This window comes from Aptenodytes forsteri, unplaced genomic scaffold, assembly GCF_000699145.1.
Source record: "Aptenodytes forsteri isolate BGI_AS27 unplaced genomic scaffold, ASM69914v1 Scaffold155, whole genome shotgun sequence".
In the NCBI taxonomy this organism is placed as follows: domain Eukaryota; kingdom Metazoa; phylum Chordata; class Aves; order Sphenisciformes; family Spheniscidae; genus Aptenodytes; species Aptenodytes forsteri.
Window position 1 is genome coordinate 8,371,191 of NW_008794446.1, and position 25,707 is coordinate 8,396,897.

Consider the following 25,707-nt stretch of genomic DNA (forward strand, 5'->3'; position numbering starts at 1 on the left):
AGGTGTTTGTTTTATTTAGGTTTTTTGTTTTGTTTAGGTTTTATTTCATTTCACTGGAAACTGTCTTTGAGCTCAGTGTGATCCAAAAGTCTCTCTTAATTTTGTCTTTGCCACCAAGATCCCTTTTTTCCCCCTCAGGGAAATAAGTCACACTGTTTTCTACTTCTGTCTTAGGCTAAATGTGTTTACAAAAAGCTATTACTGGGGATAAAAAAACCCCCAAAACCAAAACCCGACCCTTTTCTAAAAGCTAGAACATTCTTGGCATTTCAACTCTTGAAAAGTTTGATTTACGTTATCCTAAATCAGTCTCCTTGATATTAATCAATACTTTCTCTCAGTTTTAAAACAGGAAATAGCTTCAGTCTGTGTTTAAACCCTGCAGTGTGTCATGTCGTGACCTTTTAGTAGTTTGTTCCTTTCCTCCCCCCTTCCCCTGTTTTCCCTTCTTTTCCTTCTCACAAAGGCCCCTCAGCCTGTCTTTGCGGCTTTTCCTGAACTCTTCCTGAACAGTTGAAGCTGTAGATATTTCAGTTCCTGCTTTGGGTACATGCATCTTACAGGCTCCCAGTGTTGACTTTCTCACCTTCTTTGGCATCTCCCGTTGCTTTCCTTTCCCTTTCATGTCATGCTGTATTTTCCTCAACTCTTTAGCTTCTTGCACCCACTTCAGCCCTGGGGTGTAGGCTTCTAGTAGTCTGAAAACCCTCTGCGCCATCTGTGGAGATAATGAACTTCTTGACACCAGCTGTATAAATCACTGTTGTAGATGGTAGTGTCAAGTAGGTAGGAGCATATGGGAGGCTAATCCTGCTGTCCAAACAGGCAGTATAGGCATCCAATGATACTATGCATTAGGAAATGGAAAGCCTATATGTCTTTGTGGCACTCTGTTCGGTAATTCAGTAGTGTTAAATCCGTTCCTGAAGGGGTATGGGGACACTTAGTATCTCTCCATGGGTTTTCGTTTGTTTCATTTGGAGACCTGACAAACCAAAAGTATTGGAAGGCTATTAGTCTTAGCTGAGTATACACATATTGAAAGAACCCTATACATAATTTTAACAGACCTTGGCATAATTAACAGGATCTTCTAGGAGGGGCCCCAGGACTAAACTGGGCAGGATATCATGCTTAACTTTTGCAGATGTTGAGAGTGAAGGCTCCTGGCAGGGCAGCTGTCTGACAGGACACCAGTGCAGTGAGGAATGCTGGTATTAACTTATCCATTCATGTACCAGAATAAACAGATGGCACCATTAGACTTATACATATTTTTTTTTTCCTTTTGGTGCAGATATCTAGTGTCTTTATGAACAGAAAAGTTTTTTAAAAAGTGCAGAAGAAATGTATGCTAGCTTACTGGCTGGTCTATTCCTTTTTCCTTGCCTACAAGATTTATTTTTTTTTAAAGAGCCGAGTCTCATGAGTGCTGTCCTCATGTTCAGTTTCCTGGTTGAAAATCTGCATATGGTAATGCAATATTCTTCTCCAGGAAAGATTCTTATGGCATATGTAAATGAAATAAGACCAGCCCCTGGTGGTATTGACAGGATGCTGAGAAGGAAGCTGACTGTGTATTAACGTGCTTGCAGCTTAGGTCATTCTCACCGAACCCTGCAGCTCTCTGAGGTTCAGCTGCTTGGTGGAGATGACTTTGCATTCTTTCAGTGACCCCTTGTAAAATACTGTTTCATTAATGAGAAATATTTTTTTACAGACCTCTCTCCCCAACTGTAGAAGATACCAAATAGGATGTGTAATAGTTCTGTTTATACAGGCATAATTAAAGAAATATGAGGGGGAATCTGGCCAAAATCTGGTGTAAACATATTACAATGGGTATAATCACTTTCTTTTGTGATCGTTCAATTCTCTGGATCAAACTGGTGTCTCCAAAGTTTCATCCCTTTGGGACTGGCGTGGTTTCCTTTGCTTAAACTGTTCAGAGAAACTTTGATTTCTATCAATTTCTTTGTTTCAAAAGCAAAGACTTTTTCTGGGAGTCTAGATCTCTAGAATGAGATTTCAGCAGACACAGCAAACATGACTGGCACATGGGTGTGCCAGAGCAGTTTCTAGGCTCACCGTGGCATTAGATATATTGCCCTTTTAAAAAGTCTTCATTTGTATCAACAAGTTGGATTGAGGAAACTTCACAGTTCTCATTCAGGAACAGGAGAAAAATTATTTGGACAAAACTGATCCTCAACGTCTTACTGTGTACTTCCTAAAATATGGTGTTAGTTGGTGCATTTCTTGCAGAAGTCCATCAAGTTTCCTTATTTCACAGCTGGAAGCTTCCTTGGGATTCTGGAGCACTGAGAGGAGTATTTATTTCCTGTGTTCAGGAAGCAGTAGGCTTTTTGTCGTCTTTCCGTAGTGCTGTGTTGAAAGCAAATCTTCATGCAAATCTTCATGCAGGTTCTTTTCTCTTTTAGCAAATCTGTACAGCAGAAGGAAAAATATCCTTTAATGGATTAATTGGTTGTTTCCACCAAGTATTCTCTGTTTAGATGGTATGTTGGTAGTAAAGCTGAGGAGCTTCTGTCAAGCTAAACATTAGCAAAGGAGACAAATAACAGGAAATTTTCCATAGCAGGAAAATAGTCTGCCTGATGCAAACTTTGTTGCGCCATGTGTAGATTGAAGGGCCCTTTGACATTTATTCAAATGGAGTAATGAGTGGATGCGATTATCCAAACCAAGGTAGCTAGACTGAACTCTAGAAGTCTTTCAGTTATATAGTGGTGCCCAATGTTTTGTCATAGAACAGTTAATATAGTTTATATTGAGATACTTGCAAGCCATGTGTTCTGAATATCCTCTGCCATGTAACAAAACTGCTGTCCTCCCTGTCCTGTAAGCGGTGACTCTTCCCCCATCTGATCAGGTGAGCACCTGTATTCAAGTTACACAGTGTGTTTGCTTTCCACATTCACTTGAAGTAAGAATAAAGGCATTTCCTGAGGTAAATGTACTTTGGCAGAATACTAGTTTAATGTTTTGGCTGATTTTGAGATTGCTTTCTGTGTTAACAGATGATTTGAGAATGGTTAAGGGGAAATATTTAGTGTGTTCTTGCATGTACGCTATGGTTGACTGAGTCCTTAGGGGGGAAAAAAATCATGGTGCAATAAAATCTTCCACTTTGTTATCTTCTCCTGGTGAGAGCTCCTTGGGATTTTCCTCTCCATCACTTTGTCTTTCCCGTTTGCTTTGCCTTTTGGAAGAGGGTTAGCTGAATTAGGTATGTAAGAAAACTGCCACCAAAGAAAATAAGGAACAAAAATATCAGTAAATGCCAAATTATGTGGATGACAAATTTTAATTCTCCCTGTTAGCTGTCTGAATTATTTTAGGAATAGCGGTAGCTGTGCTTTCTTATTTTTTTTTTTTACCAAGCTTCTCATTCTTGAGAGGATTTCCTTAGTACTAATGGTTAAAGTCTGTCAAATCCTGAATATTCTCCTTAAAACTTTCCATGATTGTTACATGTTCTTTTTATTTTTGTCTGTTAGTGCTGAAGCAAAGGAGAAGCTGTGGTACACATGCCATGAAATGAAGTTAGATCCTTTTAATTTCCCTTCTTTGCAGTTAGTTTTCTATTAGAAGTCATTAGCTTGAGATATTTTTGTGAAGATCTAGATTGTCCTGTCATAAGATTTGATTCTTAAAGGTTACTGCAACCTTCAGATATGTGACTTTACAAAAATTGAAGAGTTACTTAAGCCTAGAACAGAACAAGAGCGAAAGGGACCCTGCAACACAGGAGCATAAGAACTGACCTGTGCTCTGCCAGATTTAGAAAAGGCCAAATCTGAGGCAAGGAGATAATAGCAGACCAAGCAGGTTAATCCATAATGCTCATGAAAAGACTCACTTTCTCTTCTGTGAACCCCTCCCTTCCCCAGGAAAAAAATAGGCAATGTAAGCAGAAAATGAAACTTGAATTCTCCATGTTCATAAATATTGTAATTTTTCAAAATCTCTTGTACATTTAAGCTGTCTTACAAACTTTTCCAGTTGTTATCATACACTGTTAATTGGTGATAACTGATTTCTTTTTGCCTAGAAGAAAAACTTGTAGAAAAGCACGTGTACCACTGTCAGGATTTCAGTTCAAAGCAATAAGAGATCAATTACGTGGCATGACAGTGCATCATGTTTTCCTGCACAAATTGCTCTCCAAGTCATTGCAGTTCTAGAATGAGAACATGAGCTGGATTCTAGCTTTTCTCTTCTAAGAGGTTTTCAGTAGGATATGTCCAAATTTAATGGATAATACCTCAGCATAGCCGTTCTCTGGCTACTGTTAAATCTGTATAGAAACTCACGTTTGCTGTAGTTGTCAACTAATGATCTTTAAGCCTGCTTTCATATATGAATGTCTGTGTTGGACCAGACCCAATTTAACCCAGTTTTCTGTTTCACAGTGACCAGTAGTAGCTGCCTTGGGAATGTGTATATAATTAGTGAATGTGAGACCTCTTTTGCCAGCAGCTGTATCTGCATCTTGTTTTCATAATCCTTGATTAATTTTTTCTTTCATAAATTGTAAATCTTTTTTTCCTGAATGTGTTTAAACTCTAATCTCAATTAGACATTAGTCTATAATCTCACCTTGGACAGAGGGTGTTATATGCTGTGCAGAGAAAGTATTTCCTTTTGCTTTTAAATCTGCCTGGTAATTTCATTGGATGCCATAAAGTTCTTGCACATTAGAAATGATGAATAATCATTCCCTGGCTGCTTTTCTTCCCCCCACCTCATCAAATGAACCTGTAATATTGATTTTTAGTTGCCTTTTTCAGATAAAGGGTCCTTGTTTGAAAGCACTTCCACATATTTGATCTTCCCTGCCTCCCTTTTTCAGACATCTTCTCTCTTAAACTGGTAAAAAGAACTAGAAGATCTGCCTAATATGAGTGTGGATACACCATGGATTTATGCACTAGTACAATGAGGGGTTTTGCATTTATATTTTGTGGATTTATAAAGTTGTCTTTGTTTTGGACATAGATGAGCAATTTCCTTACATGGAGCTGAGATTCCTAGGTCCAGAAATAAAATTTATTCCAAAGCTTTGCCTAACAACTCGTGTGCTGAAGGTCTGTAAACATCTGGCTTCTAGCTAGTCGCATCCCAGAGAAGGCCAGAAGGACTGAGACAAGGGGCTGTTGGTAGAGCTGGCAAGTAGCTATCATGCCTGAATGTCTCTGAGATGCATGAAATAGGCCTCCATATGTGTAAATGCTTTTAAGGGCTGGCTTTGGTATGTGTACATACTGAAGGTACCCCATGAAGCAGGCTTACAGTAAGTGTCCTCTTTAGACTGTGGGAGTGTAAAACCACAGCTACCTTTGGTTTTTGGAGATCAGGTTTAGGTAAGTGTGCTACCTATCTCCTGTTGGGCTACTTGAAGAGGACAGGGCAGTGGATCTTGATTTCTAAATCCTATGCCTGTTGTTGCTTCTACCAGTTATCCAGAGGGCAAAATGCCTCCATCTCCTCTAGCTTTGTCCCCATCCCCTGAAGTGGACTTACTCATCTGTCTGTACCTAAAGAAACAATTCAGTCACCCTTACGTGTTTTGTGCATCTGTGACATGGTCAGTTAAATCTAACCAGAGATTTGTTTTCCTAGCAGTTAAATAACTTCCGATTACAGATTACACATCAGAAGACAAAAATAAGAGATCATGCTGAACCCTTGGAGGGTAAAGCATAACATACTGCAGCCGGAGTTTGTACTACTTGTGACACACTTGAAAGAGCCATAGATCATTTGTTCAGATTTATTTTTTTTGTGTGTGTCTTAGTGTTCTTCTGTAAACACTATAGCAGCTTTGCAGAAAAACAGGGTGTTGGGACTAGTTGAAAGTTGAAAATGTCTTCACTAAAGTAATGCCAGAGAAGTTTGTCATGGAAGCTCTCCAGTGAAAGGATGTTGAAAGAAAGGTGAGTCAGTGAAGTGGAAGACAGAGGAAGGAATTTTAAGCAGCATAAAGAGGAAAGAGAGAGGTCATGTTTGTTTTTCCTAATTATGATTTCAGGAGAGTAACTGGCTGCAAAATTACTTAATTATCTTGTGTTTATTGTAAACCCCTATGCTTTTTCTGAAGACACCAGAAGTGCTTTTGCTTCATAAATCATGTTAAATCAAAGCACTTTCACTATATTAGAGAGCTCTATAAATTGATGTCACAACTTAAGAAAAACACTTTTATCTGCAAGCACTTAAGAACGCTGCCACTTTCAGAACCATGTAAGACATTAGTAGCTGGCTTGTTCAACTCTGTTCAGCTTTCATGCTGACACGTACCATATTGAAGACATTGGTTGTTTGTATAATACTTGGTTTGATCTTTTTTCCTGGTACTTTCAGTACTGTTGAATCAAAGGAAGTTATTGCTCTGTTGGGCATTAGCATACATTTAGATGTTTCTGCATTAAGAACTGTTCACGGAGGGAAAGGCTTTTATGTCAAAAAGGAGAGTAAACAGTATGACCGCAGCTCCTTTGAGCTGTGCTGTTATTTCTGACCCACGTGTATTTGAAAATGAGCCTGTTTGTACTAGCAGTTATTCCAGTTTGGGTTACATGGTTGTGAAAGGTTCCCTGCTCCCCCTCCTCTTTTTTTGATTTTAATTCCTTTAGTCTCTCTAGCAACTAGGCAAATGCTTCAGATGGGGAGAGGACTCTTGGTGGCTCTTGTGATGGTTTGCTTCATTCATTGATTAGCATGCACAATTGAGTTGATCTCTTTATCTACTGCTGCATGATGTACTGGGAATAGTAATGCAAAGACAGTTGCTGATGCTAAACATTCAGAATTTCTGCATGACACATGGATGTAACTTCCCTTGGAAACTTTTTAAGGTGAACTTATTGGGAAACCCAGATCTACAGAGGACTGACTGATCATCTGGACCTTATTCAAGACTCATGAAAATCCATGGAAGGATTAGCTTTAGACTGGGCTCATAGTGATTACTGTCAGCTATATATTGAGTAAAGAGCCACTTAAAATGCATCTGTGGCTTTCCTAATAGTCTTATTTATGCTGTTTTATAGATGTCACAGATACGTAGTCAAACATAGGAAGGGATAGAGAGGAATAAAAGTGTGGCTCAGATATAAAAGGCTGGGAAATCTTAATGTAGAAGTTAGTGTTGACTGTGATAATTATGGCACAATGCAACTGAAAAGGGTTTTGTTTTTCTTAGAACCTCCGTGTCTTCGGTCAGACCTCTTCTTCACAGTAAAACGCAAATATATGTGACATGACATTTAGGAAGATTCCAACTCTAATACATATGCTAAAGTTTCATAGCAACTGTTATACAGAAATGTGGCTAGTGGTCAGTTTTCAGTTCTACTACTTATTCCTGAATAGTTTTCTTAAATTAGGAGAATTAGATCTAGTTCTCAATTTCCTTTTATCTAGCAAAGGTGGGGGAAAGAAACTAGAAATATCTGCTACTACAAGGTCTGACTTTCTCTGAAAACTGGGTTATGATCAGACATTATGCATTGAGATTAAAATGTTAATTTTTGCTAGATTTGGAAATAGTAATATGGAGAGTGCTTCTAAAAAAATATAAGACTTTGAGAGCTGACCCTTTTGGAAGGAATCTTTCTTGCTGGATCAGAGCAGTTTCTGTTGATTCTACACTGGCTGTCTAGCTTTCTCAAGAGATCTGTTGGTTTCTTTTGAAGGATTGGCTTTTATGCCAGATGTGGGTGTGGTTTTTCTGAAGAGTCTGTGGCATAAAAATAACCAAGAAATTTTATAGTTGCTGCCCAAAGTGTTGTTACATTAGACTTGGCAACTTTGTTATCCACTGCTAAAATACAAAAATCTCAAGTTAAGGAAATGATGCATAAAGTTATTTATATAACTTCAACACCAGTGGGTTACTCAGGCAAAGAAAGGGGATGATGTGATGGTGAGAAGAGTGAAGTGCTGATGGTTGAGGAAAAGGCAAGGCTGGAAGGAGAAGACTGTTTACCTGTGGAAGATGCTCCAATAAGGTGGGATGATGACTACATGCAGGGGAAGGAGATGAAGTCACTTCTCTACTGCAGTGCCCAGTTATACTGTGTCTCACTGGAGACCTTTAGCACACAAGGCAGCATGTGTACTAAGCATACTTGTTTGAAATCTAGGCCTCACTGTGTGACAGAACCACATGGGAACCTTCTTCAAGGACCATATCAGTCCTTTAGTAGGAAAGTGCCTCCATTGTCACTAAATTGAGACTTCATATGTAGAACAGTCTAGGTGGAAGGGACTTTTGGACGCCTAGTCCAACCTCTTGCTCAAGGCAGGGTTGTCATCCACAGTAGATCATGTCATCCATGACTTTCTGTAGTTGAGCCATGGAAGACACAGAGATTCCACAACCCCTCTGGCAAACCTTTTCCATTGCTCAACACCTTCATGAAAACATCTGTGATATCCAACCTGAACCTCCCAGTTTGCAGTCTGTGGCCATTGGCCCTTGTTATATTGTTTGATGTGACAGGAGAGTTTAAGTAACTCCATGTTAAGCAGTAGTACACTGTTGTTGTTAAACTACCCCTTACCTGCACAAGCCCAGGTGACACAACCTCTTCTTGCTATGTATTTTAGACCCCTGACCATCTTAGTAATTCTCTGCTGGACTCTTTCCAGTTTCTCTCCTTCTCTTTTCAACTTGGGCTCTAAACCTGGATGTATTATAGATGTTGCCTCACCTGTGCTGAGGAGAGGGCTGATAATAACTTCTGCCTTTGTCCTGGTCACACTTGTGTACTGGGTAGTGACCCAGTACACAATGTGCCTTGATCACACTAACAGTGCACTTTTGGCTCATGTTGAACCTAATGCCCACCATAACAACTAGGTCCTCTTCAGTAGGGCTGCTACTCGGTCATTTCCCAGCCTGCACTAGTACGTGGGGTTATTCTGTCCCAGGTGTGGAGCTTTGCCTTTCTCCGTCTGAACTCCATGAGGTTTCTTGGCTCAGTCCCTGAATTTCTCAAGGTTCCTTTGAATAAAAGCCCTGTGATTCCTTGTAATCTAGTCCCGCTAGTTCAGTGTCATCTGCAGACTTGCTGAGGGTATCCTTTTTGTCAGCATCTGGGTTACTGATGAGATATTGAGCAGGATGGACCCTCATGGTACTCGGATCATTGCCAGTTGGACACAATGTTTGACCTTATTCCTGTGAACTATATTTTATACAAAGAATAATGTATTACTTATGTCTCAAATACATTAAAACAGTTAGATCCTCACTTGGGCTAATCACTCTGCCGTGCTCCAACATGTTGGCTTGCATTTGGGGTGTTATTTGCACTGGATATGAAGAATGTGAATGAGAATAAAATCTGTGTTCCTAAAAGTTAAAGAGCAGGGCATCTATAGTACTATTATAGCCAAGTGCATTTAGAGAATAAGCAGATTTTCTGTTCCATGTAAGTTGTTTGGTTTTTTTTTACATCCAGAAGATCTAGTAATTTACTTTTTTTGGCATTCAATTTGGGTTTTTTACAGTTTTTTTAATCTGAAGTATTAGCTTTGATTTTAAGTCATGATCAAGTGTGAGTGTAAGGCCATTAGTAGTCTGTAATCTTGATGTTTTTCCATTATACTCATGGGAGAGCTGCTCATATAATACCTCTCCATCTTCATGAACTGAGTATTTTGACCATTTTCATGTTAGATTAGAGTTTGAGTCCTCCTGGAATTTTGTAGTAGTAACCTTTGACTATGCCTTGCACATCACTGCCAGCAAACTTCTAGCAAGGCTACTCTGACCCTATTTGGAGAAATAAGGTATAGAGAATATATAGTTTATTTAAAGATAGCTTGTAGAGCTAGTAGGAGCTTGTAGAAGGCATTGTATATCTGCCGAGTCCTTTGAACATTATAGCTTTTCACATTACCACATCTATGTTCAGCTTCCACAACATGTCTTAAGAGCTTACCAGTTGCCAGGTCATATTTGAAAGTGGGGCTCACTTTTTACCTCAATAGCCTGTTTGGCTATGGGATTTTTCTCAGTGTATTTTGAAAATGAATTGCTGTTGTTTGAATTTTGCCAGTGTGTTGAATAGATAAACTCTGACATATAGTAAACAGGTTTATGTGAACTTAGACTTCCAAGTCTTAGCTTGTAACTAAAAAATAAAATAAAATTTACTGTGTAAACTGAGAGTAGACTACATGCTGCTACAAAAGCCATTTTATTAAGTCAGATGAGCATGCACAGGCTCTAAGCCTTTCTCTAGACAGAAAGCACTGTAACTTGACTTGCTTTTCATGGCTGGATTTAAAAAAGAAAGCATCAACTTAGCCATAGTGATATACTCGGGTACACGTGGAGAGTATCCTGTCTAACTCACAAAAGCCCCTTTCCTGCTTCCTGTAGAGCCCATGAATTTTTCAGCACTGGGCAAGTCATAATTTTTCCTCCCAGGTTTTTTTACTTTTAATCTTCCTTGAGTCATGAACACCAGTGAATACAGTTCAACTCCTAGCAATTGTTTTTTTCCTCAATTTCCATGGTTTCTTTTTAAGGAGGTGTTTCATGTGGTCTGGCTCATTTAGCTCTTCCAGTTGTAGCCTAGGCTATGGGTGATTTAAGTTACCTTAGCAATAACAAGGTACCTCTGTCTGATACTTCAAATTCCATTGGCACTAATGACTTGGGCATGCTCAAATTCAATGTTACTGTGGCACTAATGGTCTGAAGCAGCCCAGTGCTTAAAATCACTCTGGCAGTGAGAGGACACCTCTCTTATTCTAAGACCAGTGTGGTATAAAAGTGGATGTGGAAGAACTCTGCTCTTCTCTGCCCCTAGTAATGGGTTGATACTTTATGCTACCTATCAGTTGCCCAACAGTTCACCTTAGAAGACCACAAATTAATAGAAAAGGGCTTATTATAATGCCTGTTGAAACATTTCAAAGCTGGCTTTCTCTCCAGGAAAGAAGGTTTTTCAGGCAATATCCTTCTGCTCGCTTTCAGGAAATGGTTAACTTAAACGCACCTATCTTCTCTCTGCTGTTCTAAAGCTCCTTATGTATAATTGTTCAGGTGTCTCTTTTTATTCTCCTTAAGTAAAAGGAGTGGTAGAAGGGATGATCTGTCCTGGCATCTATTACTTAGCACTAACTAAGCATGTCCTGTGAAACATGGGCATGTATTGTTACCAACCTGCAACTGCAGCATTTTATGTCCTTTCTATAAAGGTGCAAAGGTGTGACTTGGCTCCTAGTTCTGTGTTCTTAGTCTAACGCAGGAAGCAAAATTGGCCTAGTTTGAGCTATTAAGCAAAACATTTGTGCTTTTTTGGCTGTCTGTACTCCATGGAGCTCTGTCCTGTGCAAAGGTCTGTCTGTACTGGTATGACAGTACACTTCTGTGGTCAGAAATATGGATGAGACTAAAACTAAAAATCATACATGCAAAAGAAAATCAGCTCTGAGAGTTGAGACACATGCAGGAAATGAAAACTTCAATTTCTTTCATGCATTTTTTTTTCCAACCCCCCTAAAGATTCCTTTTAATAACAGCAAGGTGGCTAGCTTGGAGCTTTCAAAAGAGGTATAATTCTGAAGTCAATGCAAGTTTGGAAAAAACAGTGGGAGTTGAGTTTTGTGAGGCTTTTCCTTGTGTGTTAAGCACTCCAGGCTGTGCAGACACTGTTAATAAGAGCGCTAAGGAACAAGCGTGGACTGTGTTTGTCCATCCTGTGCTGTTAAAGTACTCCCTGACTCTGCCTAGACTGCTCCAAAATGCCTGGACAAGCTTCTGGGGACAGTCAGCTCAAGCAATTGCTCCCCAGGTTTGGCAGGGGTGAGACTGGACTCCTCCTGGCCTCCTCCAGGTTGGCTTCCTCTTGCCTAACAGTTGCCAATGCTATTACAGCAGGTGCTGTGCTCATGCCCTGTGTGACAGCCTGTGATGTGTGGCTTCAGTTTCACATGCTCTTCTCTGCAACAGGGTCCTCACGTGTGAAAGATGCTTGAAAATTAGGGGTGCAGGGGACCAATATATGTTGTGTTCACTCTGCTGTCTGTTTTTCTATTTTACTGTTAGAAGCAGCTGCTATTAATCACCGTTGTTTTCACAAACCACAGGGCATTTCTGTGTCTTAAACCTGAACAAGGAAACATTCACCGAGGTACAGATATGTTGGAACCGTGTGTTCGAGGGTTACAGGTGCCCTAGCAATATGGCCATGTTAGTGGCTGGCCGTGGGCAGGGATGCTATTACTAAACCTTCTTGATATAAATTTGGTCATATTAACTTATAGTATAGGTGGTGACTGAATGTGACAAAAGCACCCCCTTAACATAGATGCCGTATTTTAATTTCAGTTTAATCATGAACTTAGTGTATAACTGGCTTTGCTCTGGAATATTACTCCTTTCTTTTTCCTCCTTCCCTTCCCCGCTCTTTTCTTAGCAGTGTTGCTTGTATTGAGTCTAAGGTTTTAGAGGTTGATGTAAAGATCCTTTCTTGCAGCTTGTGTTTGGGAGTAGTGAGCATGCTGTGAATGTTTTTCTGTAAGTTAATACTTAACCTGGCTTTGAACAGAGTGCAGATTTAATGGTTGACCAAGGCTGAGCTGGTCCCAGTCAGGCTTCCAGTTGTCAATGTCTTTTTCTATTTAAGTGCTCTGAATTTTTTTTAATCTTGATGGGAACACTCTGGTGCTCAACTTCCCTAGCTGTGGAGAGATTGTGAAAACCAGAAGTTTTGGTTATTTTTTCCTAAATGTCTAAGGATTTAAGGACTTCACTGTGTAAGCATTTTGTTATTGTTAAATAGAGACTGGACTTCAGGGAAGGGTGGGAAATAACTTGCATTTCTTTGGTGTTGTCATGAAAAAAAATCATTTGGGAGCTCACCTTTCTTCCCTGACACAACACGACCCTGACTTTTGAGGTATACTGATAATTCTGAAATTGAAAATCTCGCTTTTTACAAATAGGTGGTACTTTCATTTTGGGTGGCGAGTCCTCAACGTGATACGCTGGTACATTGCAGCCCTCTGATAATTACTGGGTAAGATACCCTGCTTGGGATTGTGTCTTGCTGTTCCAGGAGCATGTAATTCAGAGATCCTAGGCTTTTCAACAATAACATGTAGTTGCAAGTTGATAACTTATATGCATTCTCATTTTAAATTCCAGGAGACTTTTTTCATAGAGGGAGAAAAATAAATCGTGGAGTTATTAGAAATCAGAATGAAGAAATAAAACTGTCAGTGCTTGTAGCACTGCTGAAATGGCAAACTATCTCAAATCTATTGGCTATGCCTCCCTTCATCTTCCTTCCATGTCAGTGTTTGTGGTTTGTTTCTTGGGTATGTGATCCTGAAAGAAGCAGTAGTTTACAATGGTAATGCTGTCTGAAGCTGCTGTATTTTGTATTTCTGAGCTGTAGTTAGTGTGGAGGAGCAGAGCGCCTGTCAGACAATGACGCTGCCCACATGGCATTACTGATGCTACCACAGTATTGCTGTTCTGCTTCTAGAGGCAGGTGCTCACCCTGGCTCTCCCAATTGATCTGTTGGCTTCACTGCAGGGCAGAGCCTCCCTAAATGGGCTGACGTGCTTATTAATGGCCATAGTCTCAATTGTCACTTAATTTCACCATGTGTTGCAAAGTCTATAAACAACTCTGCTGTGTGAAGCACATGGGTGCTCGCTGTCTGTGTGTGTGCTCAAGGTTATGAAGGCACTAATCTGTACGTTTTACAGACTGAAATTTTTTTGCCCTGTCATTAGAAAAAGGCAGATTTCTGTGCTGCATGAGAACTGCTCAGGCTGATTAGCATGGAAATGAATGTGCCTTAATCAGCTTGGGGTGAGGGAAGCTCAAAATTAATTTGATACATTAGTTTTACTTTAAAAACATATTATAGCTGTTGTCACTAGCGACCATTATAGTTAAAAATGCAAAATAGTCTCCCATTCAACACTGTTTATGCCAACTCATCACTTTCCAAATAATTCGTTTTCCAAACTGTATTTTTCCCTATTTAATCTTTGCCCCATAAAGCAGGTTGAGGGAAGGGCAATCAAGACAGAAACATGCAGGGGGGGATATCAAAGAGGAAGAAGGTGCTGACTTGAAACTTAATCCCTGTGTTCACTAGGGCGCTGTGTATTATATCACACTGCTTAATACATTGAATCCAGCTTATAAAGAGATTATTTCATAGTCCTTGTCCTCTGGAGATCATTTCAATGGCAACTGTGAATGGCAAATGAGTTGTTGAAATACGGAATGCAAGGGGGAAATTCTGTAGTGATACATATATTAAAAAAAAGGAACGTATATAATTAGAAAAAAATCTTTGTTTTTGTGATAAAAAGGTACTAAATGAATTTGGGTTCTTTCTCTTCAGAAGACTCTGTATGATTCAGTGGCTTTATAACTACAAAGAGAGCTTTATATTAAGAAGGCATTCTATTATACCTAAAGTGATGCAGAAGGCACTATTTTGGTGACCATTAAATTAAAAAGAACTGCTACATGTTCTGTGAGCGTGTATGTAGGGGTGTGTTGCATGTGTTTTGACTTAGAGCCATGCTAGGCATCAAAAATACCCTGTTCTGGATAACCTGAAATTTAGAGGTAATATATGTTGCTCAGAAAGTCGAGCATGTAACTAGCATGTCAGTGAGGCTGAAAAACTGAAGGAAGATTTTTTTCCTGTAGTTACAACAAGATGAAATGAGACCTCTGATAAGTGAAATAGGATGTAAAACTCTTTTTAAAATTAAAAAATAGACTTGAAATCAGTCCAATAAATTTGGACACATGAAGCAGTTTGGAGGATGGTCTGCTCAGGAAAAAAAATGAAGAAAGTGTGGAGAAGTGAGATTGCAGCTGAAATGACAAAGGGTGGTGAAGCTGTGGTTGTTTTTACAGAAGCCAGCAGAGGTTTGGTAAGAATTCTAGTTGTCTGTGTTCAGAAGAGATGGGACTGGGAAATTACTGTAGAAAAGAATTAGCAAGAGCTGGAAGCGCAGTCAAGAAGCGAGCATTTTTGAGAAGGGAAGGAGGATGTGGTGTATCAATCAGTTCAGCATCAGGTGCCTGTGTCGGACAGAAGCAGGCATTCCACCTTCCCAGAAAGCAAGAGAGGAAAAGCTTGTGCACCTGATTAATTTGAAGGTATTTAGCACTGCAGTAATGTAAGATGGGTTTGATCCTGTGTAATTTTACATGTAAGTAGTAGGCTTTTTCATGTGAACTAGTTACCTTCAGCCCCCTTTACCTTGGTGGAGAGAAAAGGGCACTTGGAAGAGGACATGAACTATACCCTTAAAGTACATGTCTAAAATAAGCCAGATGAATTGCACTCCAGAAGTGCCTGTTTCTCTCCATTGACTATAAAAGGAGCGTGGTGTGATTAGTGCAGATATAGATGTCTCCATTGGAGGCACTTATATTTAGTTGGATGAATTCCTTTGGTGCTTTTTATGAACATTAAGCTATCCATCAGAGCACTCAGTGCTGTCTCCAAAGTTGTAAGTACTGCACCAGAGCCAGACCCTGTGAAATCATGGTTGTCAGCAGGTGAAGGAGATTCAGAGCACTTGGTAAATGAAAAGCATTCAATGTAATGCACATTTTGAGTCAATATGATGTGTGTGTGCTTTTGTTCGCTGCTCTTCTGTGTGGGTTACTGTATCATTATAAGTCTATCCAAAGTATCTTGGAGCATCATGACTATAATTCAAGACTAGCCCTTGTTTGGATGGCACATGGCTGAAATCTGCACCCTGGTGTGTGTCAGGAGAAATCAATGTGTAATTAAAAACTGCTAAATATGATGTCATGGTAACATTCCTTGCTTTCTGAGCATTACTTTTAGTGGTGTGTTAATTCATCTTGCTTTTTTTCTGGGGGCCAATGCATACACTTAAATTGTACACATACACTATCAATATTATTGATAGCTCTCAGCTCTTTCTGGGCTGTTTCCCATCTCTGCCTTTTCTGAAGATGAGATCACTGAGCGTTTTGAAGTACTAGTGTATTTTACAATAGAACAGGGTAAAATCATGTTCACTGCAATAAAGGTGGGCTCTTAAGGGCCTCTTGTGTTGCATTAACAAGGCATTTCAAGGAAGTAGAATATCAAATTAATGTTTCATGTTAAAGACATTAATGTCTTGGTGTTTAATCCCTGTTACAGCGTGGAAGCAGGAGGTAATACTTGAAACAGCTTCCTTCCTTGCCTTCCTCTTTTCACAAATGAACATTAAAAATTTAAAAGTGTGGGTAAGAATGTCTTAAGAGTATTTTGTATTGAATTGAGCATGGGGGAAGTATGCAGTCTTCAAAAGAAATGCTCTAGTCTCCTCATTGGGGGGGGAGGGGGGGAGCACAAGCAAAAAAATCCCCACAAAACCAAACACACGTAGAGGGAACAGAGGAGAGTGCTGAGACTCAGTATCAAGCTGTGCCTTGCTCAGGTGTGGAAGAGCTTGTGGGGCTGCCTTCCCTTCGTGGCCTTGTAAGATGGTCTGGATATAAAGTGATCTTTTATAAATTACCTAATCTTTTTCTGCCAATGTTTTATAGATAAAAGGACTCCAATAAAGCTTACTTATCTTGTTCTTTACTAATCATGTCTCTTTTTATATACAGTTGATAGTCTCAGTGTCTACTCTAGCAGAACCCTGTCTTCATTAGGTCCTATAGACTTGAATGCAATAAATAAAACTAATAATTTTCTGAAATACTGCATTTTTATTTCCCATTTGTCGTTTATGTATGTATACTTCGAAGCATCTGCAATGATACAGCTGTAGTTTAAGGGCCTGTGTGAGAAGTATTATTTACAGTTGCTGTCAGTTGCTCTCATGCATCTGTAACTGCAATAGGTACAGATATGCATAGGCACAGAATTAAGAAACTGTTTCTCACTTCCCACTGATAGTATCTTGTGGAGTGTAGCTGACCTATGTGACACGGGACTGGTTGTGCTGATTGTGTCCTTCCCATCTCATTTGTGACTGCATCCATCTTGATATATTAGATGGAGTCTGGGAATAAGGGGGATAGCTGCCTTGCCAGATTGCAAAAAGTGCAGTAAAGGAATTGATTGATTTAAATCAGTCGCAGTACATTAAAAATTGAAGTTAAAGCTCTATTGCATTGTTTTGCTTGGTTAAAATGGATATTTTAATGTTTTGCTTCTACTTACTTTTGAGGTTTTAAAAATTTTGCTACCAAAATGGGTTTCTAAATAAAATGTTTGATATTTATTTTTGAAAACGTCACCACTTCACCAGGGTGTTTTTTGTGAAATCTTTCACTGAAAGATGGCAGAGCTGGTACGAATTCGTGAATTGCTCTTGTTGTCCCATAAGTATTCCTGATGGAAGGAAAAAAAAGAAATTAACTGGAAGATCCTCCATCTGTGCTTGAATTCTCTTAAAGAAATAAAGCAAGGCTGAGCAAACCTTCCAGCAAAATGCTGAGCAGAATCATAGAATATCTCAAGTTGGACGGGACCCATAAGGATCATAGAGTCCAACTCCCTTAGTCCTTTAGGACTACATAAGACTAGACCATATGAGCAGAACTTTTCTGAACAGGCAAAACATATCAGTAAGAAGTTTGCTCATAAACGTGTGTACCCAGGCTAAAGCATTAAATGCAGACTGAAGGTTTAAAGCCATTGGGAGCTGATCTGCAGAAGTCAGTGGGAAGCCACTTACAACATCCTCCGTGAAAACCAGCTGTGTTACTGTTTTGTGCTGTGCCCTGTGCTATTTTTTTCATGAGCTTCCTCTAAGTAGAAGAGGGACCTTTATTGTTACTATCAGTAAATTAGAGTACTGCATTATCTGAAAACTACTTACCCCTGCCTCCTTCCACAGTTTCCTTATGGATTTAAGTGACCTGAGGATAATTAGGTCTATGTCTTTCTGAGGGTCCCTGGCTCTGGGCTGCATTTCTCTCTCAGCTTCTTCCCAAGATATAGTGCTTTGTGCCCTCTCTTGCTTCCACTCATCCCACTATAGAGAAAGCAATATGATATCAAGGCACCAGTCATCTCATCCAGGATGGAAACTGCTTTCTGTATTAAACTGTTAAAGATGCTGATAAAGACTTCAGCAGGTTTGAGACTGAAGAGAACCTTCCACTTTTCCATATCAGCTTTTGCCCTCTCAAGAGCCAGGCTACAGGAAGGAAGTCCCAGAGGCGGGCAAGTAGCAGGTCTGCTGTATGGCTGGCACTTAACTTTATGCATCCCTTCATCATCCATGAACACTATATTGCACAGCCAAACGTTGAATGCTAAACACTTCATAAAGTTGCAGTCCTGACCCCAGGCTCCCTGTAGCCTGAGTAGGTTAAATCCAGATTCTCAGGGAAGCAGTTTGAGCAGGAATCTGAAGACTTGATCCTGCAGCTATAATGTTGGTACTTGGAACCTGGTGGGTTTTTTTTTTTCCCAGGAGTATGTGTAAAAGAGAGAATCAGTCTAGACTAAGTTGATTGTATCTCTTGTCAAAGATGCTTTTGAGCAGAGACAGTAAAAATAACATATATAAACAAACATTTCCAGTGAACTCTTCTGACTTGCACTCTAAGAACCTTTGTAAGAAGCATTGCTGTCTGACCAGTGAAGGAATGCATGAGTTAAGCAGAAGATTTTGATGCAACTGATGTTTTGCTCACTTAATTCTTATTTGGGTGTATGTCAAGGCAAGGCTTACATCCTGATATTGCTGCAGTGAGCTCTGCAGTGAAAGCCAGGGATGTTCCACCAGATGATAATTACCAATAGCTGCCTGTCACTGCAAAAATTTTCTCCAAAGTAGTTAGTTCTTACTAGTGCTTTTTACTTTGAACTTATTCATTTGTCTAGGAATCTTTGTGAACTTGACTATTCCTCCTCCCCTTCCAAGATATCACCTGGGGGAACCTGCAGGTTAATAGTGTCCTGTGCTATAATCTTCCAGTTATTCATGTAGACAGCCTATCAAATGGGCAGAAATGGACCGCAGCTCTGATCATCTGGCTAAGGCGATTAATATCATCTAATGCGGTGTGTTGGTACCAAATAGATTACAAGGAGCAGAAGAGGTTTGGAGGCTGAGAGTGTGAGTTGGGAGGGGAGGAGTATAAAACCCCTCAGGAAATCAGTAGCCATCTCGATTTGCAACTTTTGTAGTTAATATACTGTGTGCAGCAAAACGTGTTCTCTGGAGTTTGAGGATGTACTTGATAGGAAGGTATCAAAGAGGATGCTTGCTATAAAGCTTATGTTTAGAATAAACAACTATAATCAAGTAACACTTTGTGCTGAAATCTTGTCTTAATTTCATCTTCTTAAACGAAGTACAGAAATATTTTTGGTGTTTAAAGCATGTATCTAGTGTTTCCTGCAGCTTGTTTAGTCTTATTAGGCATGTAAAGATGTTAGTCTTTAACTGGGTGTTACATAACTGTGGGTATAATCAACTTTATTTGGTCAAGACAGTAAAAGCATACTCTGTATACATTATGTAGTACTTGAAAAATGTGTTTATATTGGGGCATTCCATTGATTTGACAAATAATAGGTCATTAATGTCAAAGTTGACTTAAAATCTGAAGCCACACCCATACAGCAGGCACGGAAGTGAATACAGGCTATATTAGCTTGCCTGACATGTAACAGCTAAACTGCACTAGAACAAGCTCAGGCATCTCTGCCACATTCTGGTCATGTCTGAAGTGTCTGTAGACAAGCTGCTAGCTTAAACTACAGAATCAGAGGTGCTGTTCAGTCTGTATTTTTTTCATTCCCCTGTTACTTTAAGCATATATAAAACTAGGAAACTTCTTGGCTATTTCTATTGCCATGCAACTGAAAACTAAATGAACATAAACTGGACTTCTGAGAGATGTCTGTTTCAGGAGGATGTTAGCAGATACATACAGTGCTCAGCTGCAATGAAATAATGGCATGAGGGGACTGCCAAAAGTATATGGTCCTGTGCACTGTAGGTGCCCCTGGGGCTGGTAATGGGTGTCTGTGCACTTGTTATCCCATCCCTCCAGAACTGTCTCCAAGTCCCTCTGGAGCTCCCATTTTATGGCTTGAAGTCCTTGTTGACTGCTTGCTCCATGCTTTAGTATTTTATCATGTGAAGATTGGGGGGTGGGATAGAGGGGAGTGTGCATATATGTATGAGAGAGAAGTTAAAATTTGATGCAGACTATATTCAGAGCTGCTTTATAATTATAAACTGTCACCTTTCATGCACTACAGGTTGGTTAGTGTGTTAGGGTTTTGTGTTGGTAGTTTAACTGGGCCCCTATAGTGCCAAGTGGTGTTTTTATTGCCAGGTAGTTGAGTGCTTAATAAATCTATGCAATGGTATTAAGTTAATTTTATGGCCCAGTCAACTTTTTCCTGTTTTCAGCTTTTAGGAACAGGACAGCCGCTAGATTTTTCAGGTGGCTTAGTTCACATGTGAATTTTGAACCCAGCACATTTTTCTTAGGAACTTTTTCTCCCCCAACTACTCATCAAGTTATTTTAAGAGGTTGTCAGCACTAAACAAAATCAAGGCCATAAAGCAAAATGCTGAACAAGATAGCTCTGCTTTTTTTGATCAGCAGTAATCCAGCCAGGTGTATTAAAAGGCTATGCAAGTTGCTTCCACAGGACGTAGACTCTGGAAAAAATGCCATGTAAAAAAACCTCTGTCTCCCCCATTCCCCAAGCTCCCCATTCTCCCCCTATTTTAATAGTAAAGCTTTTAGATATCAGTTACATTCTTTTTGTTGAGTGTTACGTGGCTGACTTGAGATGTGGAAAAGTTTTGTCTAAAGTTTTATTTAAGGGAATATAAAATAATTTGGAACTTTAACTAAAACTGATGGGGAAAGGAATTAGGGTTGTTTGTACAGATGGGGTTAGAATGGAAATATTTAATCTACATGTAGGTATTTCCATAATATCTCATATGATTTGGTAACCTGATCCACCTTTTCCATGGAAAAAGGGCATTTTAGGTGTCTTATCCAATTTAGTAACCTAGTCCTGAGTATTTTTCCACTTCTTCCTGGTTTAGACTAGTTTAATTCTATTGAATTCCATGAATTCTTATCGAACTGGAACTGATGTAAAATGAGAGAAGGATCAGGTTAAAGTAACTACCAATAAAACAGATAAGAATATTCAGATGTCATGGAGTCAGCCTTTTGTTTTTGAATTGGAATTGAGTAACATCATTGCTGAAGTCAGAGGTGCACCAGCATGCAAGGCATATGTGAGATCAGGGAGAGGCCTTATTCTTTCTGATCCTAACTGCGTAGTCTGAGATTGGAAAGGCAGCCTGGCAAGTGGGGAAGTAAGCTGGAGGAGGGAATAAGGTAAGCCTGCAGTACCTTTTGCCAAACCACTGAAAATGTCTCTGATTTACTCTCTGAACGTATTAGTGGTCTTTCTCCTCCTGGATGGAGATGCGCTGTTGACAGCAGACAGGGAAGCCTGCACTGTTAATCTGTAAACCATCGTAGCTGAAGAGGAAACTCCCTTCTCCAGTGTTCCCAATATAACATCACTGGCGTATGCCAAAGTGTATCAGATGGGGCTGGGGGAGGAAAACAAAGCTTTAAAACCTTTTATATCTATTTGGTCTCTTTTGCATAAAATATGAGCAAGTAGATAAACGTGAAACTATTTTTAAAGCTACTTTCTCCTTCTGAAATAGTTTGGCACAGGTTCTGAAGCTTAGTTGTTGAATAAAGAAACTTCCCAGCAACTGCCCTTTGATTACTTCTAAATGTAGATTACAGCTGTCCTTTTGGGAAAGGCACATAGCTCACCATGTGAGAAACTGACACCTTTTTCTCTCCTTTTCAGAGTATCTCCTCTACAGAAGTCTGAAATAGTAGACATGGTCAAGAAACACGTCAATGCCATAACACTTGCCATTGGGGACGGTGCCAATGACGTAGGAATGATCCAGACAGCTCACGTTGGAGTGGGGATCAGTGGCAATGAGGGCATGCAGGCAACCAATTGCTCGGATTATGCTATTGCACAGGTCAGAGGCAAAAAAGAGCAACTGCCATATCCTGTTGTCAGAAATGCGCTGTGCTTGATGGCTTCTCCTAGCCTTCAAGCTAGGAGTATCTCTGCTCGTTTCCTTTTCAAGGCGGCTGTCTAAAGCAGATATCTTGGATGTATTTTTGGGATTCATTATTACGATTTTTGTATTCTTCAGGGCAAAGCTCTACCTCCCCTCAAAGTTTCAGTTTCCTCCTGACAGCTGTGCAATGTCTTGGTTCTTCAGTAATTGGGGAGAAGCACTTTCTGTGATGCTTATGTTAACCTGCTTTTAAGTGTAACTTATCTCTCTTGGTGCAAGCTCTTTTCTCTTACTGTGAGTAGGCATTATAACCAGGTGTTGTGTAAGAGTTTGGCTGTTTGAAAATTCTTATTTTGAGGTGTGTCCTCCTTTTTCTTTTTTTATTCCTCCCACCCCCATGACGTATCCAAGAATTGCTCACAGTTCTAGAGAGCTGGCCAGCATTTTCATTTTAGGTATGTTATTTTGAACGTTATTTGGGTGAGTGCTCCCAAACTATCCCATCAAATTCAGCACTGATTACTTCAACTAAAGATGAGAGTAAAAAGCCTTTTTTGTTTTACTGAAGAAAGCAAGATGTAGAATAAAGACTTAAAAAGAAACATAAGAAAGAAAGGAGACGCTTCAGTTGCTGGACATCCTCTGAATACTGTTTACAGCTGGGGTGCTCTGTGTATGTGTCTGAGACTGATCGCAGGGCAAGAACGGATGGAGCTGACAGGAAGCAGAGATGATCCACTGTCTCCTCAGTGATCTGTGAGCATCAGCTGATTGTTCCCTTCTGGCAGGGTGTAGGCAGACTTGCTCTACCAAGTGATACGAAATATTACTCTCTCCTGATATTTTCAGCAGAAGGTGAGGTTTTGAAAAGGCATGGATAATGCTGCTGTTTGTGCAGATAACTGTTTATTGTGTTAACCCTGCTGTGAAGCAAAGTGGCGGGCTTGTATTGCCGCTCTGTTCTGCGGTCTGATGAAGCACCCTGGGTTTCAGGCTTGAATAACTGAGACCTTTAACCAAATTTATCTTGAAAATTTTAGGCTGTTTAATCAAGGGCTTATTCTGTCATAAACAGTAGCATATTCCAAATACATAGCATTATAGGAACTGCCATAATCATAAAGTCTGTGGTATCTTGTAATGACTTTCTCATTTTTAACTTCTGTAGACTATATATTGCTTCTGCTGTATAACTTCATTGAATGCTCTTTACTTAGACTTCCTCAGATCATTGATTACTTCCATTATGATAAGTAAGCATAAGCAGTGAGAGTTTTGTCCATAGAGGGCCCTACACACTTAATTCCTTTTGTGTTAGTTGCAGTAAAGTTAAATCTGCAGAAGTAATTTCATGTTCATGTGTTGCTTCTGCATTAACAAAAAACACTGCCTTTGGATTTAGTGTTAGAATGCGGAAGTAAGTTGCTCTTGGTTTAAATTCCAGTCAGGGAGTTTCTGACAATAGCAATGAATCTTAGTTCAATATGAAATAAAAGCTGGTCCTACCAGCACAGAATTTTAACTTTCAAAAATGAGTAAAACACTGTGGAACTGTATTTTTTTGTGATTGTGTAGAAGAGCTTTGTGCTGATTAAAAAAACTTACAAATGAACCCCTCTTGTAAAGGAGACTGAAGTGTATGGTAATGTGTGTTTCAAAAAAAAAAAAGTGTTCAAAAGAAAAACTTGATCTCCGTGGGGTATATTTCTTTCAGTGAAGACATGTACCTCCCACTAAAGCGTTACTGTATGTGCATGCCTTGAAGGCAGAGTATGTTCTTATTGAGTAATTTAAGACGACCACTATAACGTAGCATCTCATGTTCAAATGGTATTTCAAATGCAGTGGTGCCAGAAGTAGGCACTTACGGAAGAGAAAGTCTCTATATAGGCTCATTCAGGATTCCAGGGGGAATCAAAGCATAAACCAAACAAAAATAAAAAGGCAACTTGTGTCTAACTCTACTCCGAATAGCTTCCACAGGTGCAAGGAGCATCTGTTTGAATCATCCTTTTCCCTTGAAATTATATTGAACCAGTGATCCATATTTAGAGAATTCCCAAACCAAATGACCTAACTGTTTAGAGACAGTAGTAGAATTTAATAACTTGTTTCCTCAGTAAAAGGATTCATCTTTTTAATCCAGAGAGCATCTGGTGTCTAGGGACTGTTTCCTTTTCTTATCTAGGGAAACTTCTTTCTTAAACAAATGTTCATGTTTCAGTTTTCCTCTCTGGAAAATTTGGCTTGCATTTTGGATGCATTTTCATAGTCTTAAACCTGCCCCCAACATGGCATCACCTCATCCTTTAGTCAAGATGGGGGGTATCTTTCTAAAAGATAATCTCTGTATAAAAAAAGTTATGCTAGGATTGATAGAGAGATGACTGTGAAAACTTCTAGAAGCTGTTTCGCAGGTAGGCCGGCCAGATGGTCGTAATGTTCCTTTCTGATTTAAAACTCCATAAATATAGTAGTGTCCAAACAAGGGCAGTGTCTTAGTAGAGCCCTATCCCTACAGTTGCTGAAGTATGCCAGTAGCTGTGTCTTTACATAATTTCAGTGAGCAGCATCAAAATAAATTTAATTCCTTGCTATGTCTTAATGGGACTCTTCACCAGTGTGAACAGGCTCAGAACTGCGTTATTTAGGTTACTAATACCTACCATGCAGTGCACTCGTTTTCATGAGAGTACAGACGAGAGCAATTAATGGTCGGATTTTTCCTTGCCTTGAGCTCCAAAGAAGACTACATCTGAGATGGTTGCTCGTTAGACTCAGCAGAGAGAGAAAGCTTTTAGGGTGTGTCTAACTACTCTCTACAAAAGGTGTTTGGGGTGACTTGTCAGGATGTAGTGGCAAGTTTCCCATCACTTGCTGATGTGTTTTAGTGAATTTTGATGAGGAAAGTTGTAGCTGTGCTGCCTATTAACTCAGGCGTTAGGTGTCTAGTAGGTCAACTACTCCCTTGTGAGTGAGGCGTTAGGTCAACTGAGTCTAGTAGGTCAACTACTCCCTTGTGAGTGTCCCACTTTCAGTCCTGACTCAAGTTGGGCAGAGACTGAACCGTGAAGCTTGGTTCACTTTATTTTCTCTCCTTCTTTCTTGCTGGCATATCCTAACAAATCTGAGTTGCTGATGCATGGGAGAGAGCCTGTTCTTACAGGATTTGTGGTTCAGTGATTTCAGTGCTGGAAATCATGGGAGCAGAGCTATCTCATGACAGTCCTAATTCTTTACTGTAGCTTTCAATTTCAAATAAGTTTTGGTTAAAATAAATGATCTAGAATCTAAATTTAGGAAGTAAAGCTTTTCCTATCAAGTCACTTCATGGAAAAGGAAGCAAAGCAAATAATGGTCCCACCTTAGTGTCCAAGAACCCTTCAGGTACACACGTGCTGAACAGTAAATCTAGCCTCCAGTTTGAGCTGTCTGTAACTGGACAAAAGAGGAATGCTGCAGGCCATAAAAAAAGTTCACTGACAAAGCCAAGACTAGAAAATTATGCATTTCCTAGGCTGCATTGTGAGACTGCTTCTATAAAAGTCCATTTTCAAAACTGCTGAATTGAGAAGCTGAATTTG

The 25,707-nt window shown here is 39.7% G+C and overlaps 1 protein-coding gene across 1 annotated transcript in view; it reads left to right on the forward strand.

Moving 5' to 3' along the window:
• ATP8A2 (ATPase phospholipid transporting 8A2) overlaps window positions 1-25,707 on the forward strand; it is a 294,058-nt gene that overhangs the window by 127,133 nt on the left and 141,218 nt on the right. The window contains exon 25 of the mRNA XM_019474848.1: window positions 21,895-22,078. Coding sequence (XP_019330393.1) covers window positions 21,895-22,078 — 184 coding nt within the window. The remainder of the gene's footprint in view (window positions 1-21,894; window positions 22,079-25,707) is intronic.